The 19,693-nt window shown below is 38.0% G+C and overlaps 1 protein-coding gene across 2 annotated transcripts in view; it reads left to right on the forward strand.

The window, feature by feature from the left end:
• Positions 1-19,693, forward strand: part of LOC6506273 (protein aurora borealis) — a 34,949-nt gene that overhangs the window by 424 nt on the left and 14,832 nt on the right. Inside the window, exons 2-3 of one of the 2 annotated variants that reach the window (XM_014909213.3) lie at positions 50-1,458; positions 1,512-3,196. In XM_014909213.3, coding sequence (XP_014764699.1) covers positions 50-1,436 — 1,387 coding nt within the window. In that variant the 3' untranslated portion in view covers positions 1,437-1,458; positions 1,512-3,196. Of the gene's footprint in view, positions 1-49; positions 3,197-19,693 lie in introns of both variants that reach the window. The other variant, XM_001958183.4, reaches the window with a different exon arrangement.

The raw sequence follows: 19,693 nt of genomic DNA on the forward strand, positions 1-19,693 counted from the left end.
GGATTGCAAATTGTTCTTCAGAGTATTGAATTGAGAATTTTTCCTGCAGTCCCTCGCTTTTCCGGTCCAGGACTCCTCAGCTCTCCTCAACTCAATTCGAGTGGAATATAGAGGAGGTATCTCAGCTAAAGCCCGCCGATGTGGAGCCGCACGAAACACAGTTCCATGACTCTCCCGATCCTGAACTGGAGTCCAAAGCCCAGCTGGCCATCAGTACCTTTTTCAGGGAATCTCACATTGTGCCCAGTCCCGTGGATTGTCCTTTGCGTAGACAGCGCATAGTACTTAACCAGAATGAGGACAATACGCCCATATCCAACAAGTCTCGCAGGAAGCGGGACTGTGAGGTGCAAACAGAGTTGACGCTGCCACCTGTGCTACCGAAAGCTCTCGAGGATGCACTGCGCCCCTATTTCCAGCCACACTTGGCGGGAAGGCTGTCTGACAGAGGAAAGTCCAGCGGTGGTCACGATATTTTCAACAGTTCGATGCGGCGAAAACTCTTTGATCTGCACAACGTGATCGTTTTGGGTGAGCAAGATCCGGCCGAGCCGTTTTCCCAAGTAGTGGGTTCCAGTCCTCAAGGTAAGCAGACTATGTTCGCTGGCAGACTCTCGGACTCGACCTCTGCCGAGGGTAGCTTCGGTAGCCTTTCGCCGATCCGAAATCTTTGTGGATTGAATCCGGGGACTCCTGATGACGGCAACTGCTCGGGAAAGAGAAAACTTCTAATGCACGAGCTGGAATTGCCTTCACCCATTGCCCCCTCAGAGCATCTAAGCCGGAAATTGGCTTACTCCAAGGTAGAAGTTAGTGTCACGGAACAGCATGAGACCTTGTCGGAGACAACTGCCCTGAAGTTTACGCCCGACAGGAGTTCATCGCCCATGGGTGCCCTGGAGCACTCGGACTGTAGCATCAATCAAAGAGTTAGTCGCTTGAGGGTGAACAGCACCCGTCAGGCTTCTCTATCCATAATGCAAGTGGAGCAGCCCTTGTTCGAGGAATCAGATGAGGAGGAAGAGCAGGCGGAGGAGGACGAACAGAATGATGAGGAGGAGGAGGAGGTAGATGTAGAGACCGAGGAGGAGGATGGAGAAGCTATGCAGCTCTCCACCCTCAGCTTCAATTGCAGCTCGTCCAATTCGGACACTCCGCGGGGACACAGAAGACATCGGTCGGCTCAGCGCAAGAACCTGTCGCAATCTTTCAGTGCAAATCTAGAGGACGAAGAGGATCAGATGCAGGAGCAGGACATTAAGCAGCACCTGACCGTTCCACCGGCTATTAACCCGCAGCAGGGACCCAGGATTCTCTTGTACCGCACGGATAGCGGCTTCAATGAAACATCCAGCACGTCGACTTTTGTGTGCTCCCAGGAGCTACCCTTGGACATCTCCATGACCTGCTGCTCCACCCCATCCAGCCGCTCCTGACCCGCAAAAGTTTGCCTTTTTAGTTCGTATACCTTAATTATTTAAGATATTCAATGCAATAACTCATTTTCCCAGGCTAATGAGAGGAAGACTCGTAATTATCTGCAATTTAAAACCACCGATTATATATTTTGTATTTAAGTTTCGTCTTTGTAGTTTAAATTTGCCAAATAGTTTAATAAGGTTTATTCGCTTACCCTGTTTATTGCCTCCAATTATTGTCCTTAGTCTTTAGAGAATTAAAACTCGATGCCATATTAGGTCTAAAAAGTTGTATTTTAATTTAAATTTTGAAAAATATTTATCCACCATAAACAACAGATTTTCTTTTGGCAGAAAGTTGAAGAATTCTAGAATGGATTGAACAAATTAAAATTGATTTCAAATAAAGTATTTTTAAAAATAAATAGTTTAAAAAATTAAGTTGCCGTTAGTAGAAAGTAAGAGAGTTTGCGGTAAGAAACGCTAATCGCTCACCTGGTCACACTATTTGTTGTTTTTGTTTCTTCGTTGGTGTTTTTGTTTATTTTCGTTTTATCAGCTCAGGTATGAATATCGGTGGTCTCCGCGTTGTGCCGGAATGTATGATTTTTTTCAAAATCATCACTTATTTTCGCGCTTGTTCAGCCTAATTAGTCGGCTTTGCCTCAATTAAAGATAAGCTGTAATAGTTTTTAAAATAATTTTTCTGTTTCGAAAAACGTGTCTTTTTAATGAGAACTTGTTGCATTCGGCGTTCGTACAAGTAATTAATTTTAAAATTATTCGTACGATCGGTGGAGATTTCTGCACTAATTTTCACCTGAACGCTGCAGTGGGTGTGCGTGCGTGTGTGTGTGAGTTCTGTTATAAATAGCAAGAAGAGAGGAAAAAGCAGATCGCTTTTTGGGCCGTAAAAAAATGCCGAAAGAAAGTGCGAAGAAAGATAAATGAAAATATTTGTTTGTGGGCCAGCAACATAAATTAGAACAACTCGTAAATTAAACGGGAACAGAATCCCAATCGTCAATAAAAAATTCAAACTAAAATAACCAAACACCGGAAATGTGCAAATTGATGAAAAATTCAACAAAAAATTGTTCGTTTGTTTTAAGAAAATAAATAAAAAAGAAAAAAAAAAAAAAAGGTTCCTGTTACAAGAAACCTGTTCCTTCTCCTCCGCACTCCACCTACTCGCATGGGATACACTGAAAACACTAATATACTCATACCTGTACCTGTGCTCGATTTTAAGGATGCAATTGGTATCTCAAAATATGAAATCTGTTGCAAATCTAATCTAATCTTTATATTTTTGTAGAAAGATAAGATAAGAAAAGCTACAGCTACAGTCATAAAATATTTAAATAATTAATTAATATAAAATACAATTTTTCGCTGTGCTCTGCATCCGTTTTGAGCGAAAGTTTCCTACACCCGGGTGTCCACTGTGCGAAATGTGGGCTAACAACTTGGCCAGCTGTTGGCGCAGAAAGGGGCGGTTGGAGTGGAGTGGAGCGGCGACTGCGAAGGAGAAAAATCTAGCCAATTAATTGTGCTGTGAAAGTGTGTGCCAAGTCAATGTCTATAATAAATACAATTTTTTACAATTTGCAGTTGTGCTTTTTGCGTTTTGCGCGATTTGATTCAATTTGTTGCAAAGCAACATTGGCGAAAAAAAAAATAAAATCCAAAACTAACAAAAACGGAAAGTCTTGCCTTGCAATTGGACTTGAATGGTAGACTGCGGCCTTTTATTTCATTTTTTTGCTCATTTGGAGGTAAGCGTGTTTAACGAGGGGACATTTTTTGCTCATATATTATATAGCTATAGCTTATAGGCATTGGGGAAAATGATTTCAGGAGTTTTATGCAAAATCACGTTTTTCCAATATCGAATATTTTCTCTTTCTGGTTTTCAGCCTGGTTTTCTGATTAACTAAAAAGTATACTATTTAGTGGCTTGTTTTAGATTATGGCATTTGGCCCGGAGTGGGGCAATTAAGAGTGTAAACAACAGTTAAATGTTGTTACCTCGCATCCAAGTCACTGCTTTCGTCACATGTTCTACGCTAGCAGTATTCTTTTATTTATTTATTTTTTTTTCATTTTCGTCATCAAGTTCTTTGGCTTATCTCTCAACCCTTGTTAGTTTTTGTCATGCGGCCGGTTTTGCGGCTTTTGTATAACTTCCGCTATTGTTATTATATTTTTTTATTTGTTCGCTGGAAAAAAAAAGTGTAATTAAACTGAGACAGATGGGGTGGGGTGGAGGGGTGGGGGGGCACAAATAACCCTGCAACAACTGCAACAGCCTCTCATGGGAGCTGCCACCTCAGAAACCGGTTATAAATCATTAAACTACAAAATTCTAAAGCATGGAAGGCTGGTAGTGAGGTGTGTGTCTGCAGCTGCATCTCTCTCTCTTTCACGCTCCCCGGTTGCATGCCTCGGTGGGCAGTGGCGCATGCAAGTGCAACTTGTTGCAGCAACTGTTGCTGCCTCAGCCGTTGCTGTTGCTGCACTTTCATTAAATATCTATGCGATAGGCCAATATCAAAACTATGAATAAAGGGAAAGTGTATGGAACGAGTCTTAAAAATAACGTGAAGTGGTTTCCGGATCTAAAAAAACTGGAACTTCTTTTTACTCCTTTACATTTTTTATTTAATTTGTTTAAATTTCAACAAAAGGATTGGGTATTTTTTGTATTTTCCGGTTATATTCAATAAAAAGAAACAAGAAATTTAAGAAAAAATATAAATAATGGTTTATTTTCTAAATATAAATTATATTATATACTATAGTAGTAGATAGTAGTAGATATAGTAGTATATATAGTAGTAGTACTATAGTATTAGATATAGTACTTAAATCTTACTCACTATAGTGTATTTTATATTCTACCTAAGCCATCTGACTTTTTCTCGTTTTTCCTGTTTTGCTTACAAAAAAAATCGAATTCAATTTGTCTAATATTCAAAATAGAAAGAGAAAAAAACTCGTTTATTGGCATCCTTGTGACACACTGACATCTTTTGCTAATCTCGGGTTCTCCTCCGCTCCAATCCCCCACTCCAACTCGCACTCTGCTTAATTAATTCTGCTTTGGGTTTTTGTGTGCCGCCACCCATAACTCCCTCCCTCCGGAGCTCCCATTGTTTGCCGAGTCATTTGCATTGATTTGCAAATTTTTTTATTGGCCATTTGGATCCGAGCCTGACGTAATTTGTTAAACTTTGTTATTTACCTGACTGACATCGATATAGGTTACTAATCAGCGCCAGCATTTGTTGACTTTAATTTATAGCCAGGGGGTTCGAGCGATTTAGCCATCAAGGTAGTCCTTTCTCACACCTCCATTCTACCTTGAATTTAAATATTGTCCCAATTTTTATTCAAAATTTTAAAGGGGTAATTTATTTTATTTTATTGTCTTTAAAAACTTCAGAAATTAGTAGTTTATGGGAACTATCAAATATGTAAATATTTGGTGGGGAGTACCGCTAATTCTTCTTCGTGGGGATGGAACTACCTCCTCGATACTATCGCCTTGAAGGCCTTATCGATATATCGTCCTTTATCTGCAGTGCTAATCGCCTTACTTATTTATTTGGTATTATTACCATGTTACAATGTTATTATTGTCTTTCAAAGTTAAACTTTAATAATCTTTTTTTATTTATCTTTTTTTAAAATTAGATTGACTTTCTCTGTTTCTTAATTATAGAACTTTCTCTGTTTCTTAATTATAGAACTGAGAAAGTCAATCCATAAGTGAGAACAAAGTAATTTCCGCTTATTAGAATCAGAAAATGATTAGATAATTACTCTATAATTCTTTATAATTAGAAAAGTGAGTGGAAATAGTCAATTCTACTTAAAAAATACTTTAATAAGTAATTTATAAGAAAGAGTATTAAAGAAAAGACATTGTAAAATCCTGTCTTAAAATGGTACGACTTTGCGTGTTTCGGAGCCTTAATTTTTTGGTTTGAAATTCGATACCTTGAACTGAAACCGAATGTTGAGGAAGTCGCCCTTCCTTTCTGTTTGTCCACAGCTGTTTTTAATTAGTAACCCAGGCAGCAGCAGCAGCTGTTGAGACTGAAATCCACACTTGCCTTGAATATCTTTTGTAAGTTTACTTATTTAACCGTTATGTACCTTACTCCCTTTGGAGTGTTAGGAACTTGTTAATTGCGCACTTTGCATTCTGCTGCAAGTTCATCATGTTTAACGGTATAATTTCCAAGTACAAGGGTTAAATATGAAACAGACTCAAAAGTCAGTTAACTAATTCAATTAGTGCCACGTGAATTACCCCATCAAAAAAATAAAGGAGAATAAAGAGGAAAATAACAAAGAGCAAACTGGACGGAGGAAAGGCGAAAACTTTTCTTATCCCCATTGTGATGATTACTTTTGAAGCTGAAAGGAAGGCAAGGAAACTTGTCTACAAATATTCCAAGAACTCTTCTACGAAAAAAGTTTGATAAGATAAGATTCGAAGTAGACACGTGTTCTATTCAAAATTCAGAACTACTCAAGTAGATACATATTCTAGGAATAAAAGCCTTTAAACATGTTTAAGTTGAAGTTTTATTTAAAGACAATATCAGTATTTTAGTATGAACTCTGTCTGGCGGGGATTACCGCTAATTCTTCTCCTTGGGGATGGAACCACCTCGATATCATCGAAGGCCTTATCGATATATCCTCCTTTAACTACAGTGCTTATAACTATTATCGTTACAAAGTTCAAATTTAATAATCCTTTTCTTTTAATTTTCAATAAAGAAAATCTTCAATCAAAACCCATTCATAATCTTTCAAAAAAGTTAAACAATACAAGCTTTAGTTTTAGTTTGAAAACTTTGTTTATGTTTAAGTCAAAATTGAGCCTTTGCTTAACTGGGCCATAAGGCCCTCAAATTATTCTTATCAAATTCAAGAATCTTTGTTGACCTTGTTCCAACTTTTTGGCCCATCTGCGAATTTTAACCAGCTCGTATTTCCATGCGAATTAGCCAGAACGCCTCCCAGATACATAGACTTGTTCTGGCCTGGTTTTTCCACCCAGTCCGGCTTATTATTATCACATGAGAGACAGAGGCAGTAAGCACAAAAGCCAGTTGCCAAAAACAAAAACAAAAAAAACAAACACTGAAAACTTTTGTACCAGTTTCATTTGGCATTGTTTGCTGTATTCTTTTATTATCCCCCGAGTTTCTGGCCCTCACCAAAAATTGCCAAACAAGACACAAAAAAAAAAACAACCAAACATAGACTATAAACTTTTGGTAGTGGGTGTCAACGTTGTTTTTGGGGTTTGTTAGTGCAAAAATCCCACGCCCACTGCCACTGCCACGCCCTCTGCGCCGCCCCTTAAAATACCAAACAATTGTGCTTTTGTTTACTAATTTGCGGCTGTCTTTGTTTTTGTTAGTGATGCCACAAGTTTTTTTCGGCTTTGAGTTTATCGCTCGTTTTGTTTACTTTCTTTGACTTGGTTTAGTTTTTGGTTGGCTATCTGCTGCTGCTGCTGCTGCTTCTTGTTTGCTGTGAGTTGAAAGTTCATTTGCCGTTTTAATTGCCAGCTAATAGTCCGAAAGTTACTCGTATTTTCATTTTATTACCCTTTTTTTTTTGCTTTGTTTTTGTTCATTGGGTGAATGGCAAAAGTTATGCGGGCTATAGCCGAGGGAGATAAATGGAGAGAGAAAGGAAGAAAGTGATTTAGAAGTGAACTTTCCGACTTTTGGGGTTAGAAAATTTAAATAATTTTGACATTTGTTGTTCACTTGACACATTAAGTGCAAGTCTCTTAGTAGGGGTCAAATAGGGGACTTGGAAATTATAATTTTATTGGAAATAAAGTAATTAGAATGGTTTAGATAGCATGCTCGTTTGAACTTCCGTTTATCCTTCCTCTTATTGATGGCCCAACTTCAATACTATAGTCTTAAAGAGAGCTGTTATCGATACACCGCAGCTGATCCAATATCGCAACAGTGCCTACCGATATAGGATCTAGGATCACTTTAATCTGGTATTTTTCGGTATTCGTCTTCTTTAGCTTAAAAACCCGACCTTTAACTTTTGTCTTGTCTCCCCCCTGGAGGGGGAGGCTCAACCTCATTGACATTTAAATTTTAATTATATTTGAAATAAAGTCAAAATAGTTTTAAGGGCATTTTTGCTTGAACTTTCATTAATCCTTCCTTTTAGTGATGGACCAACTTCGATTCTATCGCCTTAAAGAAAGCTTCTTTCGATATACCGTAGCTGATCTAATATCGCAACAGTTCCTATCGATATATGTATTTACAGGATCATTTTCATCTAGTATTTTTCGTTAGTTGTCTTCTTCACCTTAAGAATCTGACCTTTAGCTGTTGTCTTGGCCCCCCTGGGGATAGAATTTCACCTTTCATCTGTTTACATCTCAACCTCAATTTTCTGGGCCACTTTTGTTGGCCAAGACTAGCAATTAGCCTGCTGGCAGTTGGCCTGGCTACTTTTCCTGGTACTTCTGTAGCAATTTCCTTGTTTGGAGGAAACTTTTCCATTTTATTTCATAATTTTTCTTCCGACCAAGTTTAGACGGCGCGGTAAGAGCGCTAAATTGTTGACTCCCCTTTTGTCCTCATTTCTCCCTATAATCTCCATTAATCAAACTTCTGGTCTTTGTTCAATCTATTCTGGCCTCCATTCTTCTAGCTTCTCTTTCTTGTTTTCTCGAGGGCTTATTATTATTTTTTTTATTTATTATTGTTATGGGTATAAAGTTTTTTTTCTTTTTTTTAATATTTTTCAAAAGGGGAATATTGCCCTTGGGGGCCTCAAACAGTTGATGACCCCTCACGCAATTTCTCCATTTTTTCTCTAACGATAATTCTTGCTTATTTTGGCTTCTGATGTTTATTTCACGCTTTTTTCAGTTAACAGACTTTTTTCTGAACTTTTTTTTTGTGTTAGCTGATTTGCGATAGGGAAACAGAAACTGTCAACGCACACTCCGCGGTTGATAATAAAAAATTGAATAGAATTTTTTGTGTTGTTGTGATTATTTAACTGTTTTTTTATTATTGCTGTTGCTGGCATGCTAAAACAAAGGCTTGTCAGCCAACACAGGTACAGGTCATATGTTCCAGATATGATTAGAGCCAACTACAAAAAAGGGGCAGACGACAAAAGGCAAAAAAGCGAGAAATTCTTTCAACTCACAGACATATATAAATATTAATTTAGTCATGGGGCTTTTATTGGCTGATTGAGATGTCGGAATGGCAGGTTATCAAGCGCTTTTTTCAACCAATTAATAAACGTGGAAGAACTCTACGTCCAATAAGAAATAAAAAATGACATAATGGGCGTACTATTCTAATATTTATTTTACATTCCATTTTAAGAACCCTTCGAGAGTGCTCAAGCATATTTATCCAATCCAAAAATATCCCAAGCAATTCGATGTCAACCAAAACGAAAATAATATTATAAAAAATTTATTGTCCATGAGAAGCAGGAGGGGGGACTGAAAATGCAATATCTAGAGACGCACACGATCGGATTTGGGTGTACACTAATGCTATATATAGCCGACTGTCATAACAGTACCCCTGATAGCCCACGATAGCCCCCCCATTTGTCTTTGAAAGCGGTTCTGTTCCAGTGACAAGTCAACGAAAACAATAACATTACCAAACCAGCAACAACTCGTTTTTGATTAGATCATTCGAGGCAAAATGTCAGTCAATAAAGGGTGGTCGGTGCTCGGTGCTCGGGAGGCGCCCCTCTCAGTTTAACCTGCTGGTGTGTGATAATTAACTGAAATAGACCCGTGACTGCCAGTCAGCCGGCCACAAGACATTCTACATAGATGGATCTATAGTAGAAGCGAGCTACAGTGGGTTCTAAAAGGAAGAGGTTTTCTAACAAATACTATTATTTTAAAACTCTTTTTTGGGAAGAAATAGATTCTAACAGATACATCTTACGATGTAACATGTCTTAAAAATATATTATAATTTTAGAAATAGAATAATAAACTGCATTGCACTGTATCTATATGATATATAGCTTTAGGAGGTATTGCAATGTGTAGGTGTCGCTGAGCACTTGAGTTGCAATCACATTTCATGGCGAGACTGCAAAAGTGGGCTAGTTAAAAATGTCAGGCAGAAGTGCGGCGCTGAAAGCCATAAAAGCCGAAAAGCAAAGGAAAAAGGTGGAAACAGGTCGGAGGAAGGAAGCCAGGGCCAAAAGAGAAGACTTTTGAAACTTTTTTGGGCCCCGCCAAGGCAGAGGGAGAAGGCTAGGAAGGCTAGGGTAACCCATTCAGTTTTTTTTTGTTAAAGTTTCACCCTTCCACCAGAAGGCCCCCTCCTGGCAAGTCGGCCAGGTGCTTAAGACCATTCACTGATGTATTTTTTTTCTCCTTTTTAATAACTCACGACTTTGGCCATGGCTTTGACAAGCTGTTAATAGCATTAAACGAGAGAAAAAAAAATTCTTTGCCAGTCGGAGGAAAAAAATAAAAACTTGTTGGTCATTTAACAAAAGCAATTTCGCCCAACTCTACTTGCTTTGAGAATTATATTGTAACTTTTTCCTGGCCGTAATTGGTTTCAATTTGAAATTGAAACGCATTTCAAAGAGATTTCTTTAAATGTTACCCGGAATACTTTGTGATTTCGGCTCCCAGTTCGAATTTGGTGAAGAAATTTCTGTGGTTTTCATGTGCGTCGGAGCGTGGCAGCTAGCCAGTCCAGCAGCAGTCCTAGCCATAATTCTGGCCACGCCAAGCAGTTTATGAGATACCACTAATTGGCCATAAAATTATATGAATTTCATGTGGCGGTTTTTCCACTTTCGTGGCCAGTTAGTCACCCAAAATGTGGTTTTTCAATAATTTTCATACCTTTCAGTCGATTGAAGTGTGCGGGGGATGAACTGTAGTTGGCTTAAAAGTGATTTAATTGGCAGTAAGCAAGTAGTTTATTAAGAACGAGGTATTAATCAGTCTAGCAATTGAACTATTTGATTTTGGAATATTTTTTCTTGTCTCTGAACTCTTGCGATAAGGTACGGTGATATAAAGTGCTGACCATGCTGATAGTCCTCGGCTGTAATTGCTCGCAATAAATCACAAATGTTTGCGAAAAGTACACAAAAGAAAAAGTAATTATTTAAACAGACAATACATCAATTGAATTTCATTAAAACGGAATGAGAAATTGTTAACCAAATACAAATAAATATGTCAATTTGGAAATTAAATTACCGTGAACAAAAAACGCAAGAAATGCAATTGAATTATCTTCACTTTCATTTGGGGCTATTTTTTCTTTTCTTGAAATCTCTCTCCCCGAGGAGACCAATAAAATATTTATGCACAATTAACAATTTGCTGAGCGACACTTGACAAGACAATAAAATAAAAAATAGCACAGAAAGCCACAAAAAAATCCGTTGAAATATTAATGCCATTAAAAATGTAATTTCAATAAAGGCGTCGAGAAAAATTCAATTAAAACCACAGAAAAGCCAAAACAAATACAAAAATAGGAGAAAAACAGGGCAAATAAAGTAGATGGCTACTGGATAAGTTTTTATTCCATTTTTACCCGAGTTTATTTATTTTGTTTGCCATTTTAATGAAGTCGATGGCCGCTAAATAAACCCAACCGATAGCCACAGAATTTAATATTAATTAGTGGTTGAGTGGGAATACAGAAGATACTTAATCAAAAAAACATTAAAGTGTTTCTTAAAGAGTTTATAATATTGTTGCTATTCTAACTCCTTCCATTTATTCCATTTATTTCAGTGCAGGCACCCCTATTGCAAAAGCTTGAAACCCAATTTTAGGGGCAACTGTTAGAACGGCTAAGCCAACTAAGCCAACATTTAACCCAGTTAACTACTCTACCTTGACGCATCTGCTACTTGAAAAGCGCAAAAAAAAAAGACCATACGGAAAAATAGAAAAAACAAAAATGTAGTAGAAACTAAAACCATTTCCCTTCCCTCACAAACTGAAACGCGTGCCGGTAAAACAATTTTCAAACTATCTCCGATCTACACACAAAGACAAAACTTTGTCGGATTCTGGAAAATGGAAATAACCATCAGCATATTCATTTTCCCTCCTCTCCCGCCTCTAGTCTAGCATCCAGGCTGCAATATTTGCGCATTTCCTGTCGTACAAATATTTCCCATGTAACAGCATTCACTGGAGTTCCGTTCCATTCCGTTCCTAGGTGGATGCCACTTCCATCTACTGTACAGTAACACAAACAGCAACAATATGAATAGTAGCAACACCCAAAGCCGGCACAACACTGTTGCCAGATAACTTTCTGGCCAAAAGTGAGCAGAAAGTCCAATTTGGAGGGAGCAGTTGCCGTCAAATGCGAATTTTATATACTCTTTTTATATGCTCTTGAGTGGTTCTTATTTCGAATTTATTTTTATAGGATTTAAAAACATTATATCATATATTTTTGACATGTTATGTGGTATGGTTCGAAGCAGATATATTTTAAATTGATATTTTGTTTTAATATTTCTATTACTAAGACAGATTATAAATAAATTAGTAATAAATATAATATATAATTTATCTCTTAACCATGTATTTTTTTTATTATTATATTTTTGATTTATTTTACTTTTAATACAATTTTTTTATTAACATTTTGAAGGTCAAGTGGCCACTTTTAGTCTTGTAGTCATACAATATGAATCACTATCTCCTCTCTCCACCCACATTCCTATACAGCTTTGGCGAACATGTTTTATTGTTGGACTGGAGTACCCTACTCCCTCAAGGGTAATTCGGTTTAAAAAGTTTTCTCTGCAGCTGCACTCGCCGGAGAAAGGGTCGCAGACAAAGGCGGGTGGTGTGTGGGTGGCGGTTGGTGGGTACTGGGTACTGGGTGGTGGAGAGTGGGGAGTCAGTATACACCTAACAGCCGCTAAACAAAAAGCAAACAATGTAATGCCAGCAGCAGCGACCACGCATGAGAAAAACAACAACAAAGTTGAGGCAGACCACAGGCGTCAGGAAAGAGTGGAGGTCCTGGTAGAAAAAAAGGAACTAGGACTAGGATACAGGCTACGCAGTTAGTGAACTCAATAAAATCAGCAGATTTTATTACAAAAAGTATGTCTTTAAAATATATAATTCAAATATTATTTTTAAAGGCAATCCTCTTGCAATAAAAATATATATTAAATATAATACATTTTCTTCGAGTGCACAAAAGAGAGACTAAAACGGATATTGCTTTAGTTGCGGTGGAAAAAATAAAGAAAAATCACATTTGCGAGAGAATAGCGAGCAAAGTGGAAACAAAGCGACATGTTGCGCTTGAAAGGTTCTCTGGATGGGGGAATCCCCGCCATTCCATCTCCCCACCATCCGACCCACCGACCCACCGACCCACCGACCCTACCACCCACTCAGACAAACAAGGTTGACCTTCATGGGTGGCACGTGGCGGTGGAATGATAACCAATACTGAGGCCAGGATATCCTGGTTTATGTGGGAAGGGTGACGGCTGGTTGCGGTTGTCTGAACTGGAATCCAGAATTATCTTCAAGATACGTTCTCTTTTTTGTTCTGGAATTCGCCGGCTGACAGTATTCTTTTGTGTGTCAGCCAGTGATGGGTTAAAGTTAGTTAGGAGTTGTTACAAATAGGATCTGATTTGAAATAAGTAACAAGAACCGAAACAGGCTTCGCAAAATGCATTCTATCTGCTATAGTCACAGTTATTTCAATTGTTTTTCTTACTCTTTAGGTAGTCTGATACGGGAATTAGATAACTTTAACCCTGAAAAGTTCATTAACATGGAAAATCAGATAAAATTAGCCGAGTATTTTGATAAGATAGCTGTCTGAAGTAAGAAATTAAAAAAAAATACTCATTGGTGACTTAAAAGCGTACTCCTTCTTTGGTGTAAATTTTTAAAATTTATTAAGGATTGGTAATCAAAAAATATTATGACTCAAAAATACCTTCTGGGAAATAATTTAAAGTCCCTTCTTTTTAGTTTACTTAATAAAGTTTAGTTACTCCCGCGATCGATATATCTTGGCCGATTTCTATCCGATTCTTGAGTTAAATACCTTAAATGATTTGTGGATCGATTCTCCACAATTGTGCATCAAAATATACAAAATATTTTTTAGATTTTTTCTTAAATTTCCCGGGGGATCCCCTTCAAAGAATAAGAAAAATTGTTCGAAGGTCAATATGGCCCCCAGAGAAGGCTATATCTTGGCCAATTTCCATCCGATTCTTGAGCGGAATACCTTAAACGATTTGTGGATCGATTCTCCACAATTCTGCATCGAAATCTGACAACAAAATATTTTGTAGATTTTTTCTTAAATTTCCTGGGGGATCCCCTTCAAAAGTTAAGAAAAACTCGTAATTAAGGCCCCCAGAGAAACCTATATCCTGGCCAATTCTCATCCGATTTTGGAGCGGAATACTTTAAACGATTTGTGGATAGATTCTCCACAATTCTGCATCAAAATCCAAGAACAAAATATTTTTTAGATATTTTCTCAAATTTCCTGTGGGATCCCCTTTGAAAGTTAAGAAAAACGCTTGGAAGGTCAATGTGGCCCACAGAGAAGGCTATATCTTCGCCAATTTCCATCCGATTCTTGAACGGAATACCTTAAACGATTTGTGAGATCGTCAGAGACCGCCAGAGAAGGTGGTTTCTTGTATTATTCTACCTGAAGAAAAATAAGACCAAGAACAGTAATAAGATTGGTAATCAAATTACTGCCAGGGCGTATTTCCAGCTTGGCCCATTTACAAGGCCCCTTCCACCACCGACGTCATCCATCCATTTATTGTTATTTATATTACGCAATTTAGCCTGCTTATCGGCCATCAAATAATTGGTAAAGGTGTAGCAGGTGAAATCCCACAATGCCAATACAAATTATAGAGCTTGCCCTTTCCGGGTAGTTAGGGCTTTCCTATAACAATAACAAGCCGAGAGAGATATTTGTATACAAAGTGAGGGAGAAGGAGCAAGGATGCAGAGCGAAAAAGAACAAACACAAGTTTGTTTAACAAAGTGGTTTTCAACACCCCATAAAAAACATTTGCAAAAAAAAAACAGAGAAGCAACTGAAAAATACGCAAATGGGAAGAGACACCAAAGCAAAAGCAAAGTCAGAGCAGCAAAAAGTATAAAAAATAAATTACAATTCAAGGCAAATTTCCGTTGTTTCCGCACGTAAAAGTAAAAGGCAAATAAATAACCGTTGAGAGAAATGTAAACAATGCAGAGGGAGATGCACAAAAGGCCAAGAAAATGTGGAAAAGCGCAGAAGAGAGAGGCAGAAGAAAGCAGAAATGGGATTCGAAGCCGGTTTCTGTAGAATTTTCCCGACCGGGCTAGGTGCTTTTTGCACTCCAGAAGGCCAGACCAAGTGGCGGACCAAGAGGAAAAACTGAAGAAAAATAACTACATTCAGTTCTAATGAATGAGTTAAGGAGACGAGGGAGCCGGCAGGGCAACAAAATGGAGATGGGATAAACAAAATGGATGGAATTGCTTAATTGACGGGATTAGTTGAGCTTCAAATCCTTGAAATTCTTCTTGAGCTTTCTCCTCCGAGCCTTGCCACTGAACTTGTGGACTACTTGACATTGCATTTAAATAAGAGATGTCCTTTTCTAAAAGGTGCTTATTTGTATGAATATATAAAGAATACAGCTTATATTTTAGACTTAATATTCCTATAAATTATATTTAACAGTTATGACCTGACAACAATCCATAAATAATTTTTAAATTTATTCGGTCCTGTCAAGAATTTAATATTCACTAAAATTAGCCTTAATACATTGCATTTAAGCAAATGACGTGTGCTTTTATAATTATTCTTAGCACTTACTTATTTTAAAACCTGTTTTTTGTGCTAATTAACTTACAAATTACACAAATGAGGCTTAAAAACAAACATAAAAAAGTTTAAAATTATCAGGTATATAATTTTTAAAAACAACAAAATTCTTTGTTTTTATAATCAGGCTTTTAAATAATGAATTATAACATTTAAGGCAATTAAATCTTCAATAATATTACGTATACGTAATGTGACCATAACCATAAACTATAATATTACGTATACGTACTGTAGGCTTTTAAAAGCAAATAGCGGGAATAAGTTTTTGCGCATTTACGTACCTAATAGAGCTTACAATAATTCAGAATTTGGAGAGTCTGGTCAGCGTCATTATTTTACAACCAAATCCGAAAAGTAACTAAAAGACTTAACGAAAACTGTGAGGCTACAAACGCCAAATGGCAAGCCAGGGAAATGGAGCAAATCTTTAAGCAAACGCCGGATGGGTGGCAATTGATAAACTGCGCCAGATAGCGCAGTCATAAAAAGGGGGATGGGTGGGCAGGGTGGAGCACAGTATGCGGCGGAACCCGCACACTGACACAATTTTCCTCTTTCCGATTTCCCTCTTAATTTTCCAAGAGGCCGACAACGCCAATAGCGCAACGTTTCGGAAACAATTTGAAGGCCATAAAAGTTGATGTGGCGGCTGTCATAAAGGAGGCGACACCAGGCACAGATTCCACCGCCTCCCATCTTTCCTCCCCCTTTTACGCAGAAGTTAGGTGAAAACTGCGACGACACTCAAGATGCGGCAAATACGGAAGATACGGATACGGCCACAGGCGACGCGGAGCAGCAAACTCCGCCGGGAGGACAAGGCGGCAAACACCAAAATGGCAAGCAACAAATACAATCGACGACAAAAACAAATAAATAAACATCAAGCAGCTGTTTTTGGCGCCGTCTGGCAGGGAGAGCCTGAGAGAGAGAGTCTTTCAAGAGAAAGAGCCAATAAAGAGAAAGCAGTGTAAAGTGGGAGCACATCATGAGATGCTCTCATTGAAAATCTCTGCCGGCTACAGTGGTCAATTTTAGAAAATTGTGTTTAAAAATCAAAAAATATTTGTGGATAAAATTTATGATTTTATGTATTATGAAAATTGTTATGAATATTGACTAAAGGGGTATATAAACTCTTAATAATTTCTTGCTACAGCCCTTGTCAATATTCCGACCTCTACTGTTACCAGTGCTCTCTTACGCGCCTTACTTTCTCTCCCGCTCTGCTCTTCATGGTAGTTTTCTCACCGCCCACTTATCAATAGGCACTCACTCATTCATGGCCAGACTATGTGGATCCCCTTTCTTCCGCCCCCTTTGCCTTGCCCACGGCCCACCCCCATTTACACCCCCTCCCCACAGCGTCGGCTGTCTGCTGCGCCTATTGGCAGTGCGAATATAAAGCGGACAGAGTGAGAGAGACGGGAGAGAAAAACGACAGCGACGCTGCGGCATTTTGGGCACGCTTGGTGCTTGGTGCTTGGCACTTTGGGCCATATATTTCAATCCTCGGTCGCCAGTCGTTCTGGCCAAAAGCCCGCAAAATCAGTAGCGCAACCAGTAGTGCCGGAGTCGCGCCCGTAGATACGTCCGTTTCGAAATACGGGCGGAAATACGTCGTTTGCAGTACGGCTCTCGAGCTCTTTATTACGTATACGCACCGCGTGCCGCCGGCTTGGTGAATTTTATTGTTTTCTGCGAGTATCAGAAGACGCTCGGCAAATATGAAATTAAAATGTAAATGAAAATGAGACGGCGAGGCAGAAAACAAAAAAGGAGATAAAAAAGAATAGTTGGTGGAAATCAATGAAGATAAGACGGTAAACAGTTTTTACATAAAAGAATATTTTCAAGGCGAGGAACCAATGAAAAAATGCACAAAAAAAGCTAATAAATAAAAATAAATATTATATAACGAGTTATAAAATAAAAGCTAGAAAAAGAAAATCAAAATAGCAAGTTTAAAGTATAGTACTGACAATAAAAAATTAAAAAAAAATATTTTTTGTTGCATTTCGAATATTTTTACCCTCTTCACGTGATAAGAAAAAAAGAAACACCAAACAGACAGATAGCTAGATTGCCGAGAGGTAGGAGGAATATTCCTCAATTCCGATTCAGATGCGAATCGATTCGATATATAGTAGGTGAGTGCCAGGCGTGCAAACACAAACAAACAAATAAATAAACAAATCGAGCACAATAGAGTTCCTGTTACATACACTCCACTCCGTTCCGCAGCGCCCGGTTCCGCGGAGAATGCAACCCAAATATTAGTAATGCCATAAACCAATAAACCACCCATACGTATTAATTGCAATCTTGTGATAATGAAAGTACTGAGCCAGCAAAATAAACAAAAGGTAATTGATAAAGGCAAAGTAGTTTGATTGCGAAAAGAAAAAGATTATGACAGAGCCTCACTAGTCAGAGCAGAACAACCCGACACCCAATTAAAATTCCACAAAAGATTCTATTTGGAAATTCAAATTTCACATTTTTCGAAATTCGAATGCCTGAACAGTTTTTCATATTTATCAACAAACATTTCTGTGAATATTTAACTCCCCCCTGGTCGCCTGTAGCCTGTCGCGTTCCCCGAATTTCCGTCAAATGCCATTTGGTAGCCAATTATTAGTCTATATGTTGTCTGTCGTTGACAGTTTAAAGCTTTTCCGTGCACGGGTTTGGTTATATGTTTGTTTGCCAATAAATATGCCATATAAATAAAATATGAATGAATGGAAAAAATAATAATTGAATGCTTAACTAAAAAATAATTGAATTTAAAGCATGTTCTTTAATATGTAGCTAATTTTTAATGCAATAAAGGCAAGTCATTAAAATAGTTTATGCCAAATTGCCTTGGTTTTATGGACAAAAGTAAGTTGATTCAATTAGGACCCTTTGGAAATTCCCCAGACGAGGCTTCTTTGAAACTTTTAATTAAAATATTTTTAGTTGCCGAATCTTGAGCTTCCTAATGCTCATTTGCAGTTTCGAAGAATTACTGAAACCTCTAAACAAAACTTGAAATACTTTAATTTCATTGGGGCTAAAGTTGGCTAAATAAACGCCAAACCAAACCATGTAGCTATCGGGTGCCAATAACAACTTGTCCTTAGCCACCAAATTCGCCAGAAAGAAAGTTCTGTTGCCAAAAATTTGAGGAGCCAACATGAACATGAAATATTTGATTCTCTAAAAATGACCAATGGTGCGTATACTTAATATTACGCATTCGCCATGTTGTTTCTGCAAACAAATCAAAAAGAGGATTTTATTTTTGAAGTTTAAATAAATATATATTATTTTAAATTAAATAAACTTCATAGGGTATCAGATATGCCCTTTAAGAAAGTTCCAAAAAAAAACAAGAAAAACAATAACTGTTCGAAGGAATAACTTTTTCAATTGGCTTCCGCTCCTACAAGATTTATCCATATCCCTATACCCAGATGTGAGTGGGTGGCTGAGGGTTCGGGATTAGATGGAATCATTCATTCACATGTGATCATTGAGACTGTGGGTGGGCCTTGCCGCTTTCCTTGTTTTTTTTTTATTTTTATTTACGCCAGCAATTTGTGCTGACAGGTTCCATAATTTATGGCAACTCACTTATTGATTAGGCCGCCACCGCTCCAAGGTACGAATATTTTTCAACTTTTAAGATTCTTATCGAATTGTTCGTTTCGCTGCTCTCCTCCACCAGTTTGCCATTTTGCTCTTTGGCTCTTTAGCCGCTTTTCCGCAATTGCGGTCATAATTTGTCCGTTCAACTCGTTTTTGGGAAAATTAAACAGTCTTTATTCCATATAATGTATTTTAAATAATTTGAAATAAGTGGAATAAGTTTTAAAGAAGATAATCGAATAGTGGCCCCTTGTGACAAATTTTCAATCACTGATTAAATCCCTGATGTCCCATTTATCGAATAACCACCGTATTTTAGTTCGGACTGCTGGCCAAGCGGAAACGAAAGCTGCGTTTAGCTCTTTTCTGTCCCATTCTGGCCAGCAGCTTCCAGCCGTTTCCGTTTTCCGCTGGCTGGACAGAATTTTCTGTGACATTTTTTTTTGCGGCCGGCCTTCGACGGTGGGTGGCCTGCGGCAGGTGGCAGTTTTGTTGCAATTGTTTGCAATTTAGTTGCCACCGCAAAATGCCCAACTGTTTTCGTAGCTAATCTGTTGCCAATTGTTGGCTTTTTCGGAGGCCAATTTATGGTTTGTCGTTATGCAAAGGCTTTAAATGCTTTCAGCTTACTTTTTGTTTAAAGTCCTTGCAGGATTAAGCCACGAGGTTGAGAGCGAGGAGTAATGATATTTA

Source organism: Drosophila ananassae, chromosome 2R (genome assembly GCF_017639315.1).
Source record: "Drosophila ananassae strain 14024-0371.13 chromosome 2R, ASM1763931v2, whole genome shotgun sequence".
Lineage (NCBI taxonomy): Eukaryota > Metazoa > Arthropoda > Insecta > Diptera > Drosophilidae > Drosophila > Drosophila ananassae.